We start from the raw sequence: 25,909 nt of genomic DNA on the forward strand, positions 1-25,909 counted from the left end.
TAATAGATAGATTAGGTTGTCATTTCCTGGAAATGCAAAATAATTGCTCAATCAGTTACGCTGTTCTAACCAGGAAAACCACAGTGAATGTTTGACCATACGCGTGTTATTTTTATACAGAGTTCTGTGCAAGTTCTGCTTGCAAAATGATATCTTCAGCCATGATGTTTGATAAGATCAGAGCGCTACACAAATGATTAAAAACATCATAAAACACATATCACCAGGACCGAACAGTACACATGAAATTAATAAAGATGTTCTCCACACATAGATATATCTACGGTGCCCTCCAAAATGTTTGGGACAACGTCACATTGTTCCTTAATTTATCCCTCTGCTCCACAGTTTAAAACTACAAATCAAATAAGTCAGACAAGATTAAAGTGGGGTGGCACGGTGGCGCAGTGGTAGTGCTGATGCCTCGCAGTTAGGAGACCCGGGTTAGCTCCCTGGGTTCTCCCTGCGTGGAATTTGAATGTTCTCCCCGTGTCTGCGTGAATTTCCTCCCACAGTCCAAAGACATGCAGGTTAGGTGGACTGGTGATTCTAAATTGGCCCTAGTGTGTGCTTGGTGTGTGTTTGTGTGTGTCCTGCAGTGGGTAGGCACCCTACGCGGGATTGGTTCCTGCCTTGTGCCCTGTGTTGGCTGGGATTGGCTCCAGCAGACCCCCGTGACCCTGTGTTCGGATTCAGCGGGTTGGAAAATGGATGGATGGAAGATTAAAGTGCACTTTGCAGACTTTCATTTAAGTGGATTTGCATACATTGGAGTCACAGCATGTAGAAATGGCCACACTTAAACTGAAAAGGCTCCGCTCTTTTAATCTTTCCTCATAACTGATCCCCTGGAATCAGCCTGTTTGCTCTTCAATGGACTTTTCCTAGCACTGCTATAATAATAATAACCTGACATTCTGTTAGCCTTCTCAATGGCTTCTGAGCACTGTTGAGAGTGTTGAGTCCATTACAACTTCTACATCCTTCTTATAAGGTGTACGTTCAATTTTCAGACCACCCATTGTGTATTCAAACCTCACATTTTTACTTCCTCCATGTAATAATTTACATTTACTGACATTAAATTTCATCATCCACAAATCTGACTAAGCCTGCAATCTGCAAACTTATCCAGCTTGTTATTTATATTCCTACTGGAGTATGTGAATTTCCCCTTGGGATTAATAAAGTATCTATCTATCTATCTATCTATCTATCTATCTATCTATCTATCTATCTATCTATCTATCTTTCCAAATTATTTATATGTATATTAAAAATATCAGCTGTCCCAACACTGACCCCTGTTGGACACCACTCTTAAGAGTTCTGATAAGATTCCTCGCATCATCACCCTCTGCTTCCTGTGTCTGAGCCAATTCTGTACCCTTCTAAAAAAACATCTCTCTGACCACCCCGCTTCTTTTAGTTTGATGCCGAACCTCTCAGGTGGTACCTTGTCAAAAACTTTCTGAAATTCGAGATTAATTTACACAAAATGAAACTCACTCTTCTTACTCCTCCTTTGCTTCCATAATATCCCTTAATCAAACCTTTGCTACTCCACCTATTTTTTGTCAAACCTTTCTTCCTTGTTCTGCCAAATATTTACCACATTCCATGCTGCATGATTTCTAAAGTTGAATTTAGCTCACTGAGTCCAAACGCAGGTCATGAAAGTCATGTCTTCCTACTTATCATGGAAAAGTGCTTTATTTTTATAGACTTACTAGGGGGTTCGCCCCCTGCTTGCTTCGCTCACCAACCCCCCCGGCCTGTGCTATGTGCCAGCCATTTCGCGTCTCTGCTGCTCGTGTTGTGCAGAGGGGGGCTGAACGCACCCCAAGGAGACGTGGTCGCTTCTCCAAAACCCCCTCTTCAATGGTGATACAATGGGAAACAAATATAGTTTCTTCCTACCTCCTCTTTGCTCAATCAGCTGCTGCTGCCACCGCCACTGCTGTGCCAAGTGATCTGCATCTCGTGCAGCGCTTCGAACATTTAAAAGCCTGTACAGTAATCCCTCCTCCATCGCGGGGGTTGCGTTCCAGAGCCACCCACGAAATAAGAAAATCCGCGAAGTAGAAACCATATGTTTATATGGTTATTTTTATATTGTCATGCTTGGGTCACAGATTTGCGCAGAAACACAGGAGGTTGTAGAGAGACAGGAACGTTATTCAAACACTGCAAACAAACATTTGTCTCTTTTTCAAAAGTTTAAACTGTGCTCCATGACAAGACAGAGATGACAGTTCTGTCTCACAATTAAAAGAATGCAAACATATCTTCCTCTTCAAAGGAGTGCGCGTCAGGAGCAGAGCATGTCGCAGAGATAGAGAAAAGCAAACAGATCAATAGGGCTGTTTGGCTTTTAAGTATGCGAAGCACCGCGGCACAAAGCTGTTGAAGGCGGCAGCTCACACCCCCTCCGTCAGGAGCAGGGAGAGAGAGAGAGATAGAGAGAGAGAGAGAGAGAGAGAGAGAGAGAGAGAGAGACAGAGTTTGTTTTTCAATCAAAAATCAATACGTGCCCTTCGAGCTTTTAAGTATGCGAAGCACCGTGCAGCATGTCGCTTCAGGAAGCAGCTGCACAGAAGGTAGCAACGTGAAGATAATCTTTCAGTATTTTTAGACGAGCGTCCGTATCGTCTAGGTGTGCGAACAGCCCCCCTGCTCAATCCCCCTACGTCAGGATCAGAGAAAGTCAGCGCAAGAGAGAGAGAAAAGTAAGTTGGGTAGCTTCTCAGCCATCTGCCAATAGCGTCCCTTGTATGAAATCAACTGGGCAAACCAACTGAGGAAGCATGTACCAGAAATTAAAAGACCCATTGTCTGCAGAAATCCGCGAACCAGCAAAAAATCCGCGATATATATTTAAATATGCTTACATATAAAATCCGCGATGGAGTGAAGCCGCGAAAGGCGAAGCGCGATATAGCGAGGGATTACTGTACAGCAGTTGTCCTACTCTTTGTCTTTTATTTCCGACCCCGGGCCTGGTTAAATCTCTTGGCACAAAGTCTCGTCCTGTGGGACGTGAGTTCTTGATATTTTTTAGTTTATAATTTAAAAATGGAATAAGAATCTGAAAATCTAACAACATCACATTAAAGTTCGATAAAATTCTGAAAAGAATGATACCAAACATATATATGTATATGTAGGTTTTAAAATAAGCCTGATTTAAAGTGTGACAAAAAACGTGACATAAAAATGTCACATAAAGTCGTTGCACAAAATCATTGCACTTTTAGGGTTAGGATTTTATATATATAGAGTAGACATAAATTGTAACGCCAGCTACCATATCAACAACCCTAATGATTAATTGTAATTCTTTTTTCTCAAAGTGACTGTAGTAATCACCCCTCAACGTGTTGATCTTTTGATTAAGAATTTTGTCTTGTCCCATTTTTTGGATTTTGGGCTCTCCTCCCTGTAATGATCTGCGTTGGCTCCACACTGCCAGGTTGTTTCCAGGAGCCTCTTGAGCCTGGAACCATCTACAGTCGTAAATCGAGATGAGCCAGGCAAATGAGAACACACACAGTCAGGAAATAGCTGGTGAACAGTGTTCAGTGCTTTTATTTAAGACCAAGCAAAGTTAACAATGCAGTGCATAAAAATCTTCAATAAATAATTCATAAAAGCAAAGTGAAACATGGAGGTTAAAATTCCACAAATAGGCCAATAAAAACAAGGTTCAAATCCCAGGAAGGTGTCTCTATTACAACAGTCACGAGCCCCAATGCCTCTCTCTAAAACCCAAACCCGGGATTTACTGGAAGACTGCAGGTTCTTGTTGAGGTAAGCTGAGGAGATCCTGCCCACAGGTGCAGTTCTCCACTAAATTCCAGTTTTAGGTTTGCACTGCTTGTGCGTCGGTGGCTGTAGGACACCCCTCTGAACCCTACACACATCTCCCTCAGCCAGTCCATCAGCGTGAGAAGGAAGACACTGACACTACAGGGCTGTTCCTCTACGTTATTTTAAGAAGCTCCCCTTCTCCAGCCCCACTCCCGAGTGCAGGCCTGCCACTCACTTCTTTAGGTGTATACTCTTGACCACCTGCCTCCACTCACTGCCACACAGGTTCCTCACCAGTCCTGTCTCTTTCTCCTCCTATAACCTCCACTTTCTCTTTCTCTCGTCATTCTGATCTGATCCTCTTTGTTCGTCTTGTTTCTGTTATTCAGGCTCCTTTTACATTTCCCAGTTGGGTGCAGGAGCTGTACCTCCATCTGCTTCAAGGTTGAATGAGGCACCCGACTGACCCACTCACATTCACACATGTGCACCACAATCAATTTCGGAGTGGCACCGGCATGCACACAGCTGCACAAGTTCATAACCTGCACGCTCCAGGACTCGATTATTTATTTAAATATCGCACTTCGTCACGGACCTCTTATCACACTCCCTTTATGACTTTTTACCATATCAGTTTTTGACTCTTTCATCTTCGTGTCCATCTGTCTTTGACCATTGCAGGCCGAGACCTTTTTTCTTTAAGGCACAATAGAAGGAAAGTTAAACGGACTTCTCATGTAACTACAGCCATAATGACCACAGCATCTGAGAGTCTTGATTCATAGCAGGTCTCATTCTCTCCAAACACAGAATGCTATTAAGAGCAACAGACCAGGGGAAAATGGAAAACAAAAAAACAAACAAAACATAAACAAGATAAGGGTAAATGATCAATCAGAAACAAAAAATATCAAGAAAAATGTAATCGTGGTTGAGGCACTGCGGAAATTCTATCACTTTCCCACCAAACCCTTCCATCTAACCTCTGCTGCCTCCCTCAGTGTAGTACTAACCCATTTCTAAGCATTTGTCCCAGTGCACCTCCTGACTCGACACTCCCAATTGATACTTACTGTACTTCCAGGATATGTAAATCCTAAAATGTTGCAGAAGAACTTCTAATAATGACTATTACACAGTGATTTACCTCCAAACGCCAGCTAGGTAAACGAGCAAAAACAAATCTTTTATTTTTCATAAGAATGCTCTGCCGCATTGAAAAGCTCCGTAGTGCACAAAAGCAAAATGGAGTGTCCCGAGACACGAGGCAATCCAAGGAATCATTAAAGAGATAGAGCAAAATATCAAAAATCCAATAATTCTCAAAAAGTACAAAGCATAGTGAAAACACAGAAACTCATCTAAATTAATGTCTCTTGTGCTTTCAAAATGAACCGCCAGGAACTGTGGGAGACCCTCTGGATTTATAGGGGAGAGGGCAGTTGCTGGCAGTGACTGGCAGGTGGCCCCACCTCTTGAGGGAACCACCCACAAATACATGGGACATAACCCAGAAGAAGAAGAAAGAAGAATGCAAATAATCAACCAAAGTAATATTACCATACCATACCATTTTTATTTGTTAAGCGCTTAAAAACACAGCATTACAACTGACCGAAGTGCTGTACAGTTAAAACAAGCAAGACTAAAAGCAAAATATTAAAAACAAACATTAAGAGAGAATTAAAACAGAGACACTAAAAACAGGTCAGGGGACCCAATAAAACAGAGAAATAGCAAAAAGCAAGTGGAAATAAGAGAGGTTAAGAATTAAAATCCAATGTGAAGAAGTGCGTTTTTAGGTGTGATTTGAATGTGGTGACTGAAGTGGCTTGCCTAACCACTAAAGGTAAGGAGTTCCAGAGCCTGGGTGCACAGACGGAAAAAGCCCTTTCACCACGAACTTTAAAATGTGCCTTGGGAACGGTTAGGAGCAGCTGATCTGTGGATCTAAGAACACGAGGGGGATTGTGACGATGGAGCAAGACACTCAAGTAGGCAGGGGCTAGACTATTTAGTGCCTTATAGGTTAAGAGGAGTATCTTAAAATCAATTCTGAAGCTAACCGGCAGCCAGTGTAGGGTTTTTAAAATCAGTGTAATGTGTTGGCTTCTGCTGCTTCCAGTTAAAAGCCTTGCAGCCACATTTTGAACCAATTGGAGTCTAGAAAGAGTGGCTTTACTAATACCATATAGGCAGGAATTAGAATAGTCGAGCCGGGACGTAATGAATGCATGGATTACTGATTCCAGGAGGTGGTAAAGCAGAATTGGTTTGAGTTTGGCAATTCGCCTGAGATGGAAAAAGCAGGATTTTACTGTGCTGTTGACTTGAGCATCCATTTTCAGGACCATATCCATTTTGATTCCAAGATTGGAAATAGACGAAGTTACTGGAATGGGAAGAAAGTCGAGGTCAAGGGGTAGGGTCTGTTTGCGGTCAGGACTAAAAACAATGACCTCGGTTTTTGAATCGTTCAGGTGAAGGGAAGTTTACAGCCAGCCAGTCCTTAATGTCAGATAAGCAGTCGAGAAGAGGTTTAGTGGAGTCAGTTGACTTGAGGGAGAAATAAATTTGGCAGTCATCAGCATATAGGTGGTATGAGATTGCATGTTTTCTAAAAATTGCACCTAAAGGCAGGATGTAAATTGAAAAAAGTAGTGGTCCCAAAATGGAACCCTGGGGAACACCACATGGGAGTGGGGACTGATTCAGATGAAAAATCGTCTAGCATGACTCTAAGAGTCCTGTTGCAGAAATATGACCTGAACCAGTCGAGGGCTAAGCCAGATACACCAGCCCAGGATTCGAGTCGGGAGAGCATTATGTCGTGGTCGATTGTGTCGAAGGCAGCAGATAAAAAAAGAAGAACCGTAATCACGTAGAGTCCTGAGTCCAATGCCAAAAGGACATCATTTAGGACACGTAAATGCGCGGTTTCTGTGCTGTGTTGGGGCCTAAAGCCTGACTGAAAAAGGTCCATTACCTGATGGTCCTGTAGGTGATGAATTAATTGCTCATAAACTACTTTTTCGAGTAATTTTGACAGGAAAGGTAGTTTGGAAATTGGACAAAGATTGGAGAAGACGGCAGGGTCAAGATCAGGTTTTTTCACGATTGGATGTACAACTGCGTGTTTGAAAGCACGAGGAACTGTAGCCGAAGATAGACTACTAGTTATGATCTTTAAGACATCATAACGAATCACAGAAAAGACATCTTTCAGCAGTCTGGACGGCACCACATCGTCCAGAGAGCCCGAAGGCTTCATTGAGGCGACGATTTTTTTCCAGATGGGGGAGCGAAATGGGTTCAAAGCTGGTGAGGGAGCTGTGTACAGGAACGGCTAAATCAACAGAGCCAGAAGAAGAAATGGAGATCTGGGATCTAATGTTCGTGACCTTATCGAGAAAAAACGTAAGGATCTGATTACAAAGAGCATTGGAGGGAGAAGAGAAAACAGTTGCAGCTGGAGAGAGGACAGCATTCAGTGTTTTGTATAAGACACGTTGATTGCCAGAATTGTTTGAGATGATGTCAGTAAAAAAATGGTTCCTTGCACCTCTGACTGCTCTCTGGTATTGAGACCACATGTCTCTCATGCAGTCAAAGGTAACAGTGAGACCATCTTTCCTCCATTTACGTTCTAGCCGCCTACAGTTTTGCCTGATGGAGCGAGTTTGTTCATTTAGCCATGGGTCATGCTTGACTTTGGATTGTCTCTGTTTGAGTGGGGGCTACAACATCCATCACAGAACAGCAGGAAGTATAGAAGGTTTGCAATAAAACATCAGCATCCGTGGATTCACATGATGTGGAGATTGATGAAAAAGCAGCTGCAAAATCTTCAGCAGCAGAAGGGGAAATGACACGGAAGGGAGGGGTAGTGGTGGATTTTACCATGCTCAGCAGAGACCAAATCCAAATTAAACAGAACAGGCGAGTGATCAGAAAACTGGGAGGCAGAATGTCCAAGTCACTGATTCTGAGACCGCGAGAAAGAACCAGGTCCAGTGTGTGAGCTTGTCCATGTGTTGGTCCATTCACTAGTTGAGAAAGACCCAAAGGAGTCAATAATGTCCAGAAAGTCCTTTGCTAGAGGTTTAACGGGACAGCAAACATGGATATTAAAATCACCCAAACAAAGGAAGCGATCATATCTGCAGGTAATATCAGCCAAAAAAGCTGCAAATTCGTCTAAAAAGTCCTTATTATATTTTGGGGGGCGATAGATGAGTGTGCACAGCAGCGGTGGAGAACAGACAAGTTCAAACATACTGAGCTCAAAAGTTAAAGGGGAAAATGAAAGCGGAAGGGAAGGGCGTTTGCAGATAAAATCAGATTTAAATAAGGTCAATAAGCCCCCCGCCGCGGCGCTGCGCTCTCGGCGTGTTGATAAAGGAACATCCAGGGGGCAAAACTTCAGTGAGTGAGAGCGTCTCTCGCCCGGTAAAATCCAGGTTTCAGCAGTACATAAAAAATCCAGGCCATTGGGAAAGAAAAAAGTCTTTCAGGATGAAAGTTTTGTTCACGACCGATCTGGCATTTATCAGCGCAAAACGAACCGGCTGGGATGACTTTAACAAAGACGCAGCAGGCGTGGCGGTTGACATTGTCGTGATGCGGCGTAGGTTGTTAAAGTTCACCCCCCGGCGGCGGTGACGGAGCGAGGCAGGGAGGTGTACCGGAGCATCCGAGGGCAAGAGGCATTCCGGGAGCATTGACTCATGTTGGGAGCCAGGAGAGTTGTTCCTAGAGAGGATCCGGGAGGCTCGGAGCCGAGCCCTGGTGCCTCCACGCTTCCCACGGCGGCGGGCGTTTCCATCGGTGACCGGCCAAGCCGTGGACAATGATGAGGAAGGCTGGGACTTCCTCAAACAGTCGGCCAAAGGTTTGACTGAACTCCGGAGTCAAATGTCGAGAAACCCCCGCACTCGTTCGAAGAGCCAGAAGGGTGAAGCGATCATAACGAATCATCGAGTCAGGAAGAGCATCACAGGAGCAAGTAAGCCGAGAAAAAAGCAGGACTAACGAGAAACAAAAAAGCCAGAGCGGCTGACGGCGTGCCTCAACAGTCGGCGCCATCTTAGATTTATAGATTTAATATTAGTATAAAAAGAGTCAAAAATAGACCTAAAACATAAACTTGAACTCCAGCCAGATGTGGAACCCCTGGCTAAAATACAACAACTATAAGGACTGAGGCAGATCAAAGGTCCAATAAGCAAGAGTGAGCTCTTGTGACCAAAGACCATTGAGCCCCTGAGTCCTGCTGTGCCTTCTCTGAGTCAAAATGGTGCCTACTGGCTCAAAAAGCCTGGAAGAACTCCATTTGCCTCCTGGAGGTCCCCATGACCTTTTTTCTTTTGAATGCACCACTGTAAGTATAACTGTTGGGGAAGCCACATCATCAACACCTTGAAATTCCCCTGCCGTGACTCTTTTTACCTCCCTGGCATACAGAGATGAATTCTCGATCCCCTTTCACTTCGGTCTTCCCCTTGTGCCATTGGTGGAATTTTTTCATAGTATGCTGACCATGTTAAAGGTCAACAAATAAAACATGGAGACGTTGAAATATAAGGATTAGATAAAGTAGAATTGCCTTATCTGAGACTATTACTAAAATGTTGTGCATCTGTTCTCTGTTCTGCAAAGATCAGTTCACAAAAGATTAACTTCCTCTTTATCACAGTGTGACACGCACCTTATTTTGTTGAATCCTTTTGTGAAAAAAAATCTGTCATTTGAAAATGTCATTTATTTTTACCTCTGTAAGTTTTATTTGACATGATTCACAAAACTCACTGCACTCTCTCCATCTCCAAAACGGACATTACAAATTTGACAAATGTTGACCGTTAAAACTACCTGCAGTTCCTGAACTTCTGCTTTTGTGCTTCTCTGAAATACTCTGCAGTGCTCATCTGATCTCTTACCAAACTCTGTGCTGTCCTCTTATAAAGAAAAAATGAAGCCTATAATAATATTTAGTTTCTAGGGTATCATGTTTTGAGTCCAATTATTTTAAGAATGACGTCTTCCTCAGGAATCCTGAAACATGTCCATATAAAGAGGATAAACCACAAAGCCAGCAGCGTATAAGAACAGCAAAGTCACAAGTCACTTACTTCACATGTGTGCATCTGTGCATGAGTACACCCCCAAAATGGTGGGATGTGTCATTCAGGACAGATTGTGGCTGGCACCCAGACACTTCTTTGATGTACAATAGACCCCCACAAAGTTGCAGTTCAGAGTTCGCGGCCTCAGTCATTCGCAAATTTTTCCTTAGAACCTATCTAATAATTGTTAGTGGAAACCGCAAATATTCTCCGCAATTTTTATGGCAATACTGTACTGCAGAGAGAACAGGAAGCAACTGTAGAGGAAAACGCAGCTTGGGATGGTGAAAGTAGCCAATAGAATCTGAAACTGCGACTCCCAGCAGTCCCTGCAGTGGTTCTGATGGGTCTTCTGCTGAGGTGCTGGGGCTGTTGGGGTGAAAGGAAGTCCAGCGCGGCTTTTAAAAAGGGGGCCGGTAACCAAAAGCAAAAAAAAAAGTTTTTGTAATTTGTGTTTCAAGTTCCTGTCTCTCTGCCTGCCTTCTGTTGGGTTACCTATACTTATTCGTTTTTTCCTGGATCTCTGGTCTATCTATTTTCCATCATTACATTTCATCCGTTGCCGTTTTTCATGATTTACTGTGTGTGTTTTCTTTATGCTTTGTTGTATTTAATGTGTAATCGCTGTAAGGGGAACAGGGGCGGTATCGTTGATTTCATTTGTTTTCATTACATTCTTTATTTGCTGTTTGATTACCGGTTTGCTTTGTTTTTGTCTCTGTTTGTGAGTGCATGCGGGTCGGGCCAAGGCTAGATGCGTCCCTGGAATCTCCACCATAAAAATAAATAAATCGCCGTCTTCTCGATGGTGTGAATCTTAGCAGCACCAGACCGCTACAACATTATTCATTTGTCCTTGTTGCTGATTGACTCTGATGCATTTCCAGCTGAGTGTTCTTGTGTTTTCCGTTTTGTTCCTCTTAACCATTAAACCACCACAACCAGCTATAGTCGTTTTACAGTGCCATTTGCGAGCACGCAGGAGCTGACTTAAAAGCCTGAACAGCACGTGTCTTTTTTGGCTGATTGCTTTGTTTCTCTCTCCTCCCTCAGACATCCTCTGCTCCTGTTGGGGGTCCCGCTCCCTTATGATGTTTGTCTATTCTTTAATTGATAACTAACTGCATACTGAGCTCATTTTACTTCTGAAAGAGACATGTTTGTTTGTTTGTTTGAAGTGTTTGAATAAAGTTCCTGTCTCTACAATCTCTTGTGTTTCTGTAGAGAAAAGCCAAGCAAAATGACACCTTTTATTTCTGTGTTTTTATATTTATATTTTATATTTATTTTGTGTTTTTGTATTTATTTGTGTTTCTGTGCAATTCTGTGACCTAAGCGGACACCCTGCAGCCTCACTGTCTCTGGGATTGAGACAGTGTCAGCGTTTACCTCTGTGTGTTTGCTTGCTGCCAGTTCAAGCGCAGTTGGCTCGGTAATTTACTTAATTTCATCCATGGAGTCAGTTGCACTTTGTACATATTGTTCCAGTAGTTTTTAAAATAGTTTTTACAGTTCATTAGCAGTGTGTAAAATGATCAGTGTTGCAGTAATTGTGATGTTCTTTGCATGGAAAGAAATGTGTTCTGTTATAATTTCACTTTTTCTTTGTGAATTGTGACGTTTACTTAAAGTGCAGCAAAAAAAGTATTTGGCGTTCAGGGATGCATTAACCCTCAAGTATGTGGCAGTTTAAGGGTTAAAGCCCCAGGATGCCTCCGAAACGCCCCACACCTTCTAAGGCTTCTGGCAATGAAAACGCGCTTGCATGAATTCCAGTACATATAGCGGTAACATCGGTATTTTACATTCTAACACTGCATGTGACATAGCAGTACAGTACTGTGCAGTAGACGGGTTTACCTTTACATTCTTTTTTTAGGTAATGTATTAAGCTGAGTTTGAAATTAAATTAAAGTGTTTTCGGGGCATATTTAGGGTTTAAACTATAAGAAAAAAGGCATTTTATTTAACCACATCCAAAATTCGCAGATGCTCTAGGAACATAACCCCCGTGAATTTTGGGGGTGCACTGTACTCAAGTGTCCTTCCACCCATCCACACACTGTTATCTTTCTTCACGTAAGATTCAAATCCTTTGACTGAACCAACCATTGATGGAGCCCCTTCTGTACACAAAAGGAGAGCTATGTGACAGAACCGACACAAACAGAGGTGAGCAAGCAGCAGCAGTACTTCAGTCCAACTGATTGGTTAGTGACTTTGGGGTCTGTCCTGCTTACAAGACAGACTTGTGGACAGGAACGCTCCTTTATTCCAGAGTCAATAAAGAAAATTTTGCTGAATCTTTATAAAGTGAAACTCTATGATTTCCAAAGTAAAACTGAAACTATTAACCTGCAGCAAAATTATCCCTCAACCTCCAGCCTCGAATGTGCTGACATTTTATCTCTCTAATCTTACCTTAATTCAATTTATTTTCATGTTACCCTCTTGGGACTTGCTGTCAAACACAGTCTTAGGTGCCGGTAGCAATCATATAAAAAATTAAAGGAAAAAACGACTTAATTCATTAACAAGAGTGACTGGGGTACCACTCGATTGTTGTTGTGGCACCCCATGACACTCCACCACCACCTTAACCAATATAACAAAGGTAATTATTTTATTCAACTAAATTCAGTTCAAGCCATTTTATTCATTTTTAGAAGGCAGCTTCAGGATCTTTACACAGATTTACAAATGCAACAGAAAAATACATTATACGACATTCAGATATATATTTAAGTATTGCATAAAGTGCAGGTCAATGTACTAACTGTCAAAATTCAGTTAATAAAATATATAATGAAGAGAGGAAAACAAAAATTTCAAATAACAGTGTCCAAAGAGAAATAACCCCCGAGGTGGGGTTCATTGAAACAAGAAATGTCACGAGAGTCAAAGTCAGCGTCACACTGCACAAGTACCATTCAGAGGGGATGTCAAACTTGCTTTATTTGATTTTGTCGTGGTGAGTTGCAGACTGTGGTATGGTGAGGTCTGTGGTGATTGTAACATTTTAAATATATAAGTGTAAGTGGTGTGGCTGACTCGGGCTTGTGGTTGCGGCACTCCACTGAGTGGTCGCAGGGAGTTCAGTGAGGGGTTGTGAGCTGATTGTCTTCTGCCTGCTCCTGCTGTTGGTTCAGCTGTTTCCCATTGACTCTCATCATCTGTTTAAGTAGAAAAGGGAGACCAAGTAGAGCAAGGAAAGCCAGAGGTGAAAGGGATGTTAGATAGAAGGCAGGACTGGAAGAAGAGCCGTAGAGAGAAGTGGAGGAAGGCAGGCAGCCAGGAAGAGAGTCTCAGGGGAGGAACATAAGGCTACCACACGAGAGGGGACTGAGGGTCACTGCTGAGCGATCTGAGGGGACAGATGTGACGGACCACTCCAGGTGGGCCCACGTGTAAGGCTGGGGAGTGGCAGTGGGAGTTGGAGGATCGAGGCTTGGCACAGAGCAGGGTTTCCAAGCCCAGTTAAAGGATTGCTTTTGACTGTCGAAAGGACGCCTCCTTGGCCAGATAAGCAAAGGAAATGTTGGATTTTAGAAAGCTGAACTTGGGCTCATGTTTGTTTAAAATGAATGGGAAGATTCCTGCTGTGATTTTTAACATCATTTTTATTGGATTTATTTATTTCACATTTTAACAATCTGGACCCATTGGAGGTCGTAACAAAGAAGAGAATGAAAACAAAACTGAGTGTCATTATGAACAAAGCTGCACATTATCTCTTTGACACAACACTGAGGACTTTTAACCAGTGAATTATACAGCAGATGTGTGTCAAGAAATGTGACTGGGGGCTCCTTTATACCAACAGCAATACACCGGCATAGCACCTCGCTGTGACTGTGACAGCTGATCAGACATTTTCTTTCTTTATAATTTTCTTGCTTTATAGTCATTGTGGCATGTGTTCAGACCAAAGTGCGTGTGTGTGTAGATAGATAGATAGATAGTGTGTGTGTGTGTTTATTTACTTACTAATGTATCTACCTTTTTATGTATTTATTTATTTAAAGAGCTTCTGTAAAGGCAAGTTTCCCACACAGGACAATTGAAGTTCTATCTGTCTATCTATCTATGTATTCTATACAATGCCATTCTTGTTAATCTATCTAAATTTCTAATCTTGCCTACTATCTATCTATCTATCTATCTATCTATCTATCTATCTATCTATCTATCTATCTATCTATCCTCTTGACTGTGTGTGTCCTCATTTGCCCGGCTCATCCTCAGACTATGACTATCAACGATTCCAGGTTTAAGCTGCCACGGACTGTGAAGAAAACCTGGACCGTCACACAGACCCGTTGTACTGAATCACTGGGTATGTCAGACATCACAACCGGCCATCACAGGACTGTGCCATGATGGTCTCCAACTCACTAAGATTGTTTTTTTTTTGTTTTGCTGTTTTAAATATGTAGATGCAAGCATTTTTATAAAAACATAAATGTTAAGGGTATGTTGGTATCACCACAGAAGAGTTAATATACCCTATTCAGGACATCAGGGACGTTCTTCATGTCCTTTACTAATTCAAATTACTTTTCCGACCCTCTTTGCCCTGAAGTATATGCATATCCACCGGATCCGCCAGCTGGAAGCACTCTGTTCCAGAAACACTTGCTCATAATGATTGCCAGCACAATCAGCACCAGCCCCGCTGCTCCAAGTCGAAGGCAATTCTGGGTTGAAAAATCTACAAAGATAAAAATAGGAAAAGTCACCGTGATTTTCTTTGGGGAAAAAGAATCATTTCTACAGTCCACCAAACCAATAAAACACTTCACTCCAAGCAGGATCATTTAAAATCTCTCGCACTTTTTTTCATTTATGTTCAGACTTGATCATCATTAAAGTAATCAATCAAACATCAGCTTCAGTCATAAACGACAACTCATAAATGTATGCTGTACAGTCTACCTTTGTAGTAGTAAAGTCGTCGATCAGATCCAATGCCCTCGATCCGACTTGGTAGACACACACGACTAACTTCCTTAAACGTAACCACTAATCTATGGAGTGTGACTCACTGGCTGTGCTCACCTGCTACTAATACTTAAAACTCACTTTAACAAAGACGAGAAGTTTAGTTTGGGTCTCTCACCTGACATCCGTAACTGAATGGGGTTACTAAAACTCGAATAAAGTGCCCCTCTTGCTGCCTGACACTTGTACTCCCCTTATGTGAGAGAGTCACAGGGCCGATGGTGAAGTTCTTCTCCATTTGAGTTTTATGAGGATTTTCATCTCCACTCTTGTACAGCTCATATGTCCAGTCAACTGGATCTCCATCGACCAGACAGAGCAGGTGGACTTCATCTCCTACATATATTCGTCCATCTGTATGTCCAGAGATCACCTTTAATGTGGCTGTCCTTTCTGAAAGTGAAACGATGACAGGGTAAAAGCACAAGGGTCTCATCCTCTTCTCTTCTTATCATTGTTAAACACACCAATGGATTGTAACCAACCCTCAACAATCTTAACCAATGAAACCCTGGTCGGGATGCCAATCCAAACCTCTCTGCTGCAGAGTGCCTTCTCTTTAGCTTAGTGAGGCAAATGAGAAGTGGGCTTCATCATATTATCCAGTTAGTTACAATCTATGGGAGCTTTGTGTCCAGAGCAAGAAAACTTCATAAAATTACTCAACATCAAATGCAAGGTGGGAGAACAAAGAGAGAGATTGAGAAAACATTAAACTGAACAATTTTTTCTCAAAATGAACAAAACCCAGACCTTCCAAATTTGCAGGTGTGACTCATTGAACAGGCCTCACCTTAGGTAGCCTAGACCAAAACTCAAAAGGCAGGCTTCTGACCTGTGCAGGCTCAAAAATAGGACTGAGGCTTTTTAAAGTTCACAGTTTCAAATAGATAGATAGATAAATAGATAAATACTTTATTAATCCCAAGGGGAAATTCACATACTCCAGCAGCAGCATACTGATAAAAACAATTTTAATTAAAGAGTGATAACAATGCAGGTATAACGGACAGCAACTTTGTATAATGTTAATGTTTACCCCCCCCAGTGGAACTGAAGAGTCGCATAGTGTGGGGGAGGAACGATCTCTCAGTCTGTCAGTGGAGCAGGACGGTGATAGCAGTCTGTCGCTGGAGATGATCCTGTTCAGTGGATTCTCCATGATTGACAGGAGCCTGCTCAGCCCGTTGCTCTGCCACAGATGTCAAACTATATCCATATAGAGGAGAAGAAGGCCTTAAACCTTATTTTTGAATGACAGCCAAAACAGTCCATCTAATATTTTAAGAATTTCTTTAAGAATTTCAAAGGAGAAGCACTAAAAGGCAGAGAGAAAAACAACACAAAAAATGTTTTGCAAAAAATTCAAAATCAAAATGTGAACAAACCCAAAAATTTGCAAAACCAAAGAACATAACTTAATGAAATGTAGGGGTCAAAAAATGTTTCATAGTACATGTTACTTATGCTTTAATTTTTATTTACATTTTATAATGTATATAACACGGGAGACTGGTCACGCCTTAAATTATCTCTCAGTTACAAAATCAACAAATAAAAAAGTTCATTGTCTGTTAGCTTTAGTACAAGTAGGCCTAGCACTGGGTTCTGGTTCAGTTCAGAACTATTTTTGACTTTGGCTTTGATTTTTGCTTTGCCCCTGTGCTTTATTTGCAAAATTCACTTTGTAATCTTCTAAATTTTGACCTTACAAGTTCTCAATGACAATATTATCTTGCATTTCTTTTCTCCCGGTCCTTTCGTTCTCTCACAATAATTCTTATAACATGACAATGTCTCATAACACCAAGGGATATAATAATCTAAAACAAGAAGTAAAAGTAATAAGGAACAGCAAAAAACGCCATCCCGAGCTACAGTTTCGACTGACATTTTTTGCCAGATCCAGAGTTGTCATGAGGTGGCCCCGTCCCCTGGGCTACACATAAAAAGGACAGGACAGAAGACAAATTAAATTACAGTAATCCCTCCTCCATCGCGGGGGTTGCGTTCCAGAGCCACCCGCGAAATAAGAAAATCCGCGAAGTAGAAACCATATGTTTATATGGTTATTTTTTATATTGTCATGCTTGGGTCACAGATTTGCGCAGAAACACAGGAGGTTGTAGAGAGACAGGAACGTTATTCAAACACTGCAAACAAACATTTGTCTCTTTTTCAAAAGTTTAAACTGTGCTCCATGACAAGACAGAGATGACAGTTCCATCTCACAATTAGAAGAATGCAAACATATCTTCCTCTTCAAAGGAGTGCGTGTCAGGAGCAGTGACTGTCACAGAGATAGAGAAAAGCAAACAAATCAATAGGGCTGTTTGGCTTTTAAGTATGCGAAGCACCGCGGCACAAAGCTGTTGAAGGTGGCAGCTCACACCCCCTCCGTCAGGAGCAGAGAAAGAGAGAGAGAGAGATAGAGAGACAGAGTTTGTTTTTCAATCAAAAATCAATACGTGCCCTTCGAGCTTTTAAGTATGCGAAGCACCGTACAGCATGTCCTTTCAGGAAGCAGCTGCACAAAAGATAGCAACGTGAAGATAATCTTTCAGCATTTTTAGACAAGCGTCCCTATCGTCTAGGTGTGCGAACAGCCCCCCTGCTCACACCCCCTAAGTCAGCGCAAGAGAGAGAGAAAAGTAAGCTGGGTAGCTTCTCAGCCATCTGCCAATAGCGTCCCTTGTATGAAATCAACTGGGCAAACCAACTGAGGAAGCATGTACCAGAAATTAAAAGACCCATTGTCCGCAGAAATCCGCGAACCAGCAAAAAATCCGCGATATATATTTAAATATGCTTACATGTAAAATCCGCGATGGAGTGAAGCCGCGAAAGGCGAAGCACGATATAGCGAGGGATTACTGTACTGCATACATTGTTAATAAAATTAAAATTTCAACATAATAAATACCATATTAAAGTAATAAAATACAGAATCAATAATAAAATAATATTTCAAAAACAACACAAAAATTAAATTAACAAAGAACATACCAGACCAAGGATGAAACCCTAGCTGGAACAATTACAGTGTCATAATTAATGTCAATTAAAGCTGACCGACCTTCAGAAAACAAAAATTTCCAAGATCAAAAGCTCCTTGAGAAAAAAAAAATAAAATAAAATGAAGCTTCTCATCTCCAAGATATTTGTAAAAAATCAATTAAGTCTGAAATTCTTCAGTTCTGCTAGTCATTTATCTTCCTTAAACAATAGGTAAGGAAGATGAAAGAATCTAAGAGGACTTGCGTTATTTCACAGTTGTGGTTGGGACAAAAGTTCAGAATATTCACTACACAAATGCCATTAAATTTTCATTAACCTAAACTTCCATAAACTAAAGATACAGAACAGATAGCCATGAAAAGGTGCTATATAAATACAATGCATTATTATTATGTGGAAACAAAGCCTATGTGTCCTGTCTTTGTAGATTCCAGAGTGACAGCTGATCACTGCTGACCATCCTGTAGTTCCACACTTACCTTGAACATTCAGTACGACAGCACTGCTGCGCTCTGACACCTTAAGAGTATCCCGTCTGTAGGCATCACACTGGTACTCTCCACTGTCAGACTGAGTCACAGACTGAAATATGTGAGTGTTTTCTTTAGTTTCCCTCCAGATTGGCTTTCTATTTTTGAACCATCGATGCATCCAAATATCAAAGGGCTCAACAACGATGCACTCCAGAGTCACAGTGTCTCCAGTGTACACGAGCTCACTCTGTGTCTGCAGTATTAGAGTCACCTTTGTAGAATCTGTGGGGTAGAAGAGACAAGAACTGCTGTTGAACATGAAGCTACCAAAAACAAACATAACTGCTGAACTAATGCTGACAGATAAATGACTTTGTTTTTTTTTTATTTTATTTTAATTTCACAAAGATAAAGAGAGACTAGAAGAGTTCTCATCACCCACTGAGTTTATGTGAATAATTCTCCTTGAGAAGATGTGAGCAGACTGGTGTCTTATATTGGACAGATGGAATTTTTGTTCTGTCTAGAAGAAGCATTGATCAATTTTCTATTGGTCCATACTTTAATTACTGAACCTTCAGTGATTTGCACTGTCATTTTTGTCATAGTTTAACACCTGAAGGTCACATGTTGTCCTGTGTAGAGGAGCTACTGAACAAGAGAGATATCAATTGGAAAGCATTTTATAAAACACGTAGAAATAAAATGTATTACAACAAATTTTTTGTGATGCACCATCTGTTTGAATGAAAAATGCAATGTATTTATTTCATTGCTAGAAAAAATGTGACCCGCCATCTTTTGGAATGACAGGGACATAGCAACATGATGGACACACAGACAGACACTTAGCCATTCTTTAATAAGCATAAAGAAAATAAATGTTTCCTTCTTTTTTTAATATATATTTCTTTTTTTATACTTTGTGATTCTTACCTTTTCCAAATAAACAAATCTACAATTATATGAAATAGAAAAAATATATATTTTTCAAAATTTTCACATGCATGGGAGGCAGGTTAGGGGCTTTGGTGATGGTAATTATCCTGTGAAACGGGTGGGCGCTGTGTTCTAATGCCTTCTCTTGTCCTCCACTCCACTCCACTCCACTGCTGACGTCACGTCTGTCTCCTGGACCCGCCCCTTCCTGCCACATGACCATACAAGCCGGGGACCGGCCATCTTGTTTTCAGTTCTGTCTTGAACTCACATCTGAGAGGATGTCTCCACAATTTTTGGGTGTTTTTTGTTTTTCTAAACTCTCAAGATGGTGCCTCAACCTCTTTATCTTTGTCTCCTTTTTACAACATATATAATTTAAAAAGATTTTGACCATGTTAACTCTTTAAATGATGAAGGCAGCACTTTTCATTAAGTGTTCATCAGGACTTCAGAGCAACCTCAAAAGCAAATGTGAGCAGAGAAGTCAACTACAGCTTCAAAGAAAACAGACCAAGAAGTACTCAATAGAGGACGTCATAGGAGCTTTGTCTCTTTACACTTATCGTTTTTAACTTTGTACACAGCGACTGAATTACTTAATCTTGCAATGGAGGACAAGGCCTGTAAAAGACACTGCAAGTGTAAGGCAGCTCTAGCATGTTAATCATTTAGGAAGGAGAATTCGATAAAAGGGTTAAATGACAAAGACACACCAGGAGTGGTGGTTTAAAATAAGAGAACACCTACAATTGCCAAGAATATTATACAAAAGGAGTGTCGATATGATGGAGTTCAGAGACCGACAGCATCAGAGAAATCAAATCGCAACAATTAGAAACGCTAAAAGAAGAACAAAAACACTCTGTAAGTTAATACGGGAGTCACATTTTGTTTTACAGTTTTTCTCAATCAGTATGACACGTTTCTCACACCACAAACACCATTCTCACAACTGTGGAAGCGTTTCGCCAAACAGTTCATGCATTTCTCAAAGCAGCAAAACACTCACGAAAAGCATCAAAATGCACAAAGGTGATCGGTCACTACAACACTGCGACCAAATAGTCACACCTTGTTTATCATTTACAAACGCTTATACCACAGTATTCCTTTTCTGTTCATCAAAACTTGGCATTTGGAATTCTGCTGTGACGACAAAGGTGAAAATAATTAAATATAATGACACATAACTGTATTTATTGTATATACAGATATGTTTATCCATCAAGTAAAAATAATTGTAGTAAACCTTTAAACCCATGTGCGCATGAGAGGCAGTCAAAGGGCTGAACTGAATGTCGTATGCCGAGACAGGAGTTGAGTGGGTGCACAAATGCTCTTTCTCCTTCCCCTACAGATCCCCAGAAGAGGAAACCACACTAACTCATCCAGTTCCTCCACAGACTCCACCTCTGGCCACAACCTCAACCCACCTCTGATGTCACATCAGGCAAACTATGAAGACGCATGTCTTCCTCCCTCCAATTTATAAAAGCCAACTTCTACATTCACTAGCAGTTCCGTATTGGACACAGTCCTTATTGACTACTCATTAAAAGCCTGTTTTCTTATATTTTCAGCACCTTTGTTTCAAGTATATGGGGTGGATCCCCCAAACTTTTTTGACGCCTCTCCTGTCCTTTGTTACAACTTACATAAGAAATGGAAACCTTCTGTAAAAAACAACAAAAAAGTTTGAACCATGGAAAATCCTTCATTCAAAAGTATCCTACAAATGAAACAATGCCAAAAGACCCCTTCATGAGCCACCCATTCTTTTTTTCAACCTGCTGGCCGCAAAACTGGATCCACATCATGCCTTATAGTTTGTCTTTCAAGACAGAATGAGGAATAAGCTTTTAGCAAAGTTTTCTGCTTATGTAATAAATTCCATTTTTGAGCAGTGACCTAATCAATGAATTGTATAAATTATAGCGCAGAGGACACTATTTTCTTTGTAAACACTTACTAATATGTTGTTTGCCTCTTGCAAGATTTACATAAAGAATAATGATTGATGCTTTCTCCTGCCTGTGTTTAATTGCTTAAATCGGGGCATTCTAGTGGGGGGTGTCTATTTAAAAAGTTTTCTTCCACAGTCCCAGACCACCACACCATTTGGCAGGCCTGGTGCAGCCACTCGTCTCTCAACTTCAGGAATGAGAGCATTGAATAGCCCATCTAAAAATAGTTAAAGCATTGAAGAGTCCAATAGCTGGAATATTGTGGAGCACACCCTGTTCAGACATCACAGCACACATGGTGATGTTGCCTCCACGTTGTCCAGGCACATCCATTGTGGCCCTGTGCCCCATGAGACTCCTGCCACATCATCGAACCTGCCTCATCAATGTCACAGCTGATTGGCTCAACTGAGGCTGCACACGTTTCCGTGCCTCAGGCGAGATGAGACCATGCTGATTACACAATGAACAATTGTGGCACTTATTTTTGGACCTACTCTGGGGTTCCTTCAACTGCTCTTCCCTCTTTCCTGTCCCCCCACATCCTCCACTTGTTCTTGGACCCCTTCCACTCAATATGCCTCGTCCCTGTGCGACAGCTTGCTGATCCATGTAGCACCACACACTTCAGTATCTCTAATGGATATACAGCTGTGTGAGAGGCTAATGGCATGTGCTTTCACGGAGGAAACACCGCTAGAAACATCTGCTCTGGGCTTCTCCTCACCAGCTGTGTCCTGAACGGATTATGCAAAAGCTGCAAGAATGAATTGTTTTATTTGCTGCCATTTACAGCAATGAGCTGCTAGATCAGTGTGACAGACTGATGAACATTCTAACAGTTATGATGAGTTTCTGAGAGTTAAATGAGAAATACACCACACAATGAAGAACGTGTTTAGAGTTGGCCAATATGAGCCTCATCATTTACAGTTTGTAAATAAAATACTAAGAGAAATGTGAGTGCTCTGTGAGCACATGCATTGTTACTTTGAGGACTGGGTTAACAGTTGTGACAACGGCATTTGTGGGATGACAAACATTTCAAATTGATTGAGAAAAACTGTAATATTGAAAATTAAATGACCACAAGACATAAGAAGAAAAACAAAGTCTCTGACCCGAAACCAAACAGCATTTGTGCAATGCAAAACTGAAGCCTTGTGGACTTACCTTCATACTGTGCAGATGAAGTCACTACAATCAGGGCTGAAACAAAGGAATACAGAATCTATTAAAAATTGCAGTTCTCAGATCTGGCAAATTTCTAAATTGTATGAGAAAAGTTAAAGCTTGATGTCTGAGTAAGCAGCAGTACTAAGAATCCAAGAATGCACAAGACGTATGGTTTTATGCCAGTTGGAAACACTCAAAGCGGCCCAGGCCTGCTTGCTCCACTGCTTTTTTAATTCCAACCGTCCTCTTCATATTGTTTGCTGGCACAGTGCATCTTAAAAGTTGTTGTTATAAACTGACTGGAAAATGTACGTTTTTGAGAAACTGGAACACAGAATACTGAAGAGTTATTATAGAAAAAAATCCATAGACAGATTATCTTTTATTTGTCCCCAAAAGGAAATTAGAGCTAAGCCATAAGTGAAGTCAAAAGAAGCAAAAGCAGTCATTACCATAAATATGAAAATATCACCAGAGCCAAAACACTAAGACTGTGAACTGAATCAAGAAGTGGAAAGCTACGAGTCATGGAAAAGAATGCGTAACGATATTATATGCAAAAAAAAGTACATGGAATAGCGACAAAATCCTGCTCTGCAAAGGCTCCACCCACAGAGCTTCTTCCTAAAACACCACTACCCCCAATCCCCGATTCCTCCAGTCTGTGCATTTTAAACTGCTGCCAGGGTTTCAGGGAGAAAGCAAAAGATACTGAATAATAAACGCTGAGAAAAAAATAAAAAGCTAAAATTGATGTTATCCATTCAGGAGCTCAGTAGCAAATGGTAACTGAGGCATAATAATTAATGTGCATGTTGTAAAGATGGCTGTGACACTGGAGACAGACAGACACATGTAGAGCACTGCCGCTACTGGGCGGCACACGTTTGAGAAGTGACCCTGTCTGCTATGATAACTTTCTGCCATTTTATTTATGGCAGCATAATATGACATAACAACTGCAAGTTGAGTTTCGAAAATCATTATGGTCTGTGGATATACAATGTTTTAAAATGCTGCGGCTATATTGTCAAAGCATGTTTGCATTTTCAATTAGACAGTAATGTTTAATTTCTTTAGGTTATTCATTTACGTGCAGTCAGTGGGTGGTGAATGTTTTGGAGACTCATCTGTACTTCTACTGGTGTTGTTAGGCACATTTGTTGATTTGGGTGTTTTGAGTCCTGATATCTGCATCTCCTGTGGCTCTTCACTATCAACTCTTTGAAAAGCCGTCCTTATGATAGAGTGTGACACGCTGTTTACTTTTCATGAATATGGCTGCAAATTCTTTCAAGCTTACATTAACTCCTACACTATCATCAGAACACTGATTAACAGAGCGCACACAGTACCTGCAACAGCGTATCATTCATGTTTATCAATCGTCCATTGATGCCATTGAATGCCAATGTATAATCTGTTGCTAATCAAAATTTTTTCCCTTGCATCAGGTGATGTTTATTTTTAAAATGTGCAATGTGCTCTCTGCACACGGGACACACATTTATATCTCCAATGGGGTCTTTTTCGACTGTAGACACTTCATCGTAAACTGAAGCTTGCCGTCTGTCCGACCAGGTTAACGAGAGCACATCTGATCTTTGCAATTCAAAATATCCGTCCCTACTTTTTGCATTTTGTCACTGCAACCCTCACTAATGCAAGTCAACATATCGTCACTGAGCATAACATTTTATTCCCACTTAGTCCATTTACTTCCAGATGTTCTAAATCAAGTCAAGTGGTTCCTGCCTACAAAACACTGCTGAAATGATCCAAACCAACTCTCAAACAGATCAGGGTACAGACATAGGGAGCTGTTTCATCCCTGCAGGGCTGTTTTAAGACATGTTTCAACCATCTGTTGATCAAATTAGAGGAGTATGCATCATCAGTCTCTGGCTACTTTAACAAGTGTGGAGATGATGTGACTGTCTCAAAGACCATCACAACACATGCTAATCAGAAAGCTTGGGTGACCTTGGTGGTACACTCTCTGCTAAAAGCCCATAATGCCTCCTTTAGATCAAGTGATAAGGTAGCCCTTAGGAAGGCAAGGGCAAACCTATCCTGGGACATCAAAGTAGCTAAACAAGAGTATGGCAAGAAATTCCAAAGCCACTTTCAGGATACCACAGACACACGGCACATGTGACAGGAAATTCAAACCACTACAAACCATAAGACCAAATCACATGTCTGCAGTGATGACGTCTCCCTTCCAGATATCCTAAACAACATCTATGCATGGTTTGATGGCCTGAACAACATATCTATGAGGAAGTCCGTCAGTGCTCAGGAGGAACAGGTTCCATGTTTGTTCATTGCTGATGTGAGAACTTTGCTGAATGTCAACCTATGCAAAGCTGCTGGATCAGAAAACATACCTTGCTGTGTGGACAGGTAATGTGCAAACAACTGCTGGATATCATCAGACATCTTCAACATTTCCCTTAGACAGGCAGTCGTCCCCAAGTGCTTCAAAACCACCATCATCAAACCAATGCCAAAGAAGTCCTCATTCCCTTGCCTCAATATCTACCATCCTATTGCACATACACCTGCCATCATGAAGTGCTTTGCTAGTCCTGTGCTACCTGAAAGCTGGACTTCTCACATCACATTGTCCTCTCCAGTTTGCCTATCGCCTGAACCATTCCACTGAAGATGCCGTATCTACTACTCTTTATCTGGAAAAAAGAAACAGCTATGCTAGAATGCTCTTTGTTGACTTTGTCTTTTAATATCATCATCCCTCAGAAGTGGAGTCTGCTAGGCTTCTACATTTCCCTATGCAACTGTATCCTGTACTTCCTGATTGAGAGACCCCAGATAGTCTGCATGTGAACACCATCACTCTAAGCAGTGGTGCCCACCAGGGCTGTGTTCTCAGCTCACTTCTGTTCACTGTGCTAACTCATGATTGTACAGCTACGTATAGCAGTTACTTATTAAGTTTGCTGATGACTCAATGGTGGTGGGTCTCATTAACAGTGGAGATGTGTCAGCTTACAGAATGGAGATATAAAGATTGGTGAAGTGCTGTAAGTGCAACAATCTCTCTCCTAATGTACACAAGATGAACCCAATGATCGTTAACTTCAGGAGGCCCATGCTGCCCACACTCCACTGCACACCACTGCTGTGGAACTGGTCAAGAGCACCAAATTCCTTTGTCTGCAACTGACCTTACTTGGTCAGTTAACACCACCTCCTTCTGTGGCTGAAGGCAAACCTACCACCACCCATTCTAGCCACATTATACAGGGAAACCATTAAGAGAGTTCTAACTAGCAGTATCACTGTCTGGTTTGGCAAATGCAGTGTCTCTGACTGTAAGGTCCTTCAATGGGTAGTGTACTCAGCAGAAAAGATCACTGCGACCTCTCTGCAC

General features: G+C 41.4%; 1 protein-coding gene across 1 annotated transcript; it reads right to left on the reverse strand.

Annotated features, from left to right (window-relative positions):
• Window positions 1–14,513: 14,513 nt before the first annotated feature.
• LOC114666464 (uncharacterized) lies at window positions 14,514–24,963 on the reverse strand. Its single transcript, XM_051919757.1, has 5 exons — window positions 24,903–24,963; window positions 22,510–22,545; window positions 18,437–18,712; window positions 15,058–15,332; window positions 14,514–14,649 (listed from the first exon to the last, which is right to left on the reverse strand). Exons 1-5 carry the CDS (start codon window positions 24,961–24,963, stop codon window positions 14,599–14,601), a joined length of 699 nt encoding a protein of 232 aa, XP_051775717.1. The 3' UTR covers window positions 14,514–14,598.
• Between the last annotated feature and the right edge of the window lie 946 nt (window positions 24,964–25,909).

The sequence above is a fragment of the Erpetoichthys calabaricus genome, chromosome 16 (genome assembly GCF_900747795.2).
Source record: "Erpetoichthys calabaricus chromosome 16, fErpCal1.3, whole genome shotgun sequence".
Taxonomy (NCBI): domain Eukaryota; kingdom Metazoa; phylum Chordata; class Cladistia; order Polypteriformes; family Polypteridae; genus Erpetoichthys; species Erpetoichthys calabaricus.

Bases quoted from the DNA above. Each gene is read 5' to 3' on its own strand.
- LOC114666464 (XM_051919757.1), bottom strand. From the start codon at position 24,963: ATGTTGAAGATGTCTGATGATATCCAGCAGTTGTTTGCACATTACCTG. The intron at 22,546-24,902 runs GTATGTTTTCTG...CCTTTGTTTCAG, and splicing joins TTACCTGTCCACACAGCAAG to CCCTGATTGTAGTGACTTCA. The intron at 15,333-18,436 runs GTAAGTGTGGAA...TTTCACTTTCAG, and splicing joins TGTCGTACTGAATGTTCAAG to AAAGGACAGCCACATTAAAG.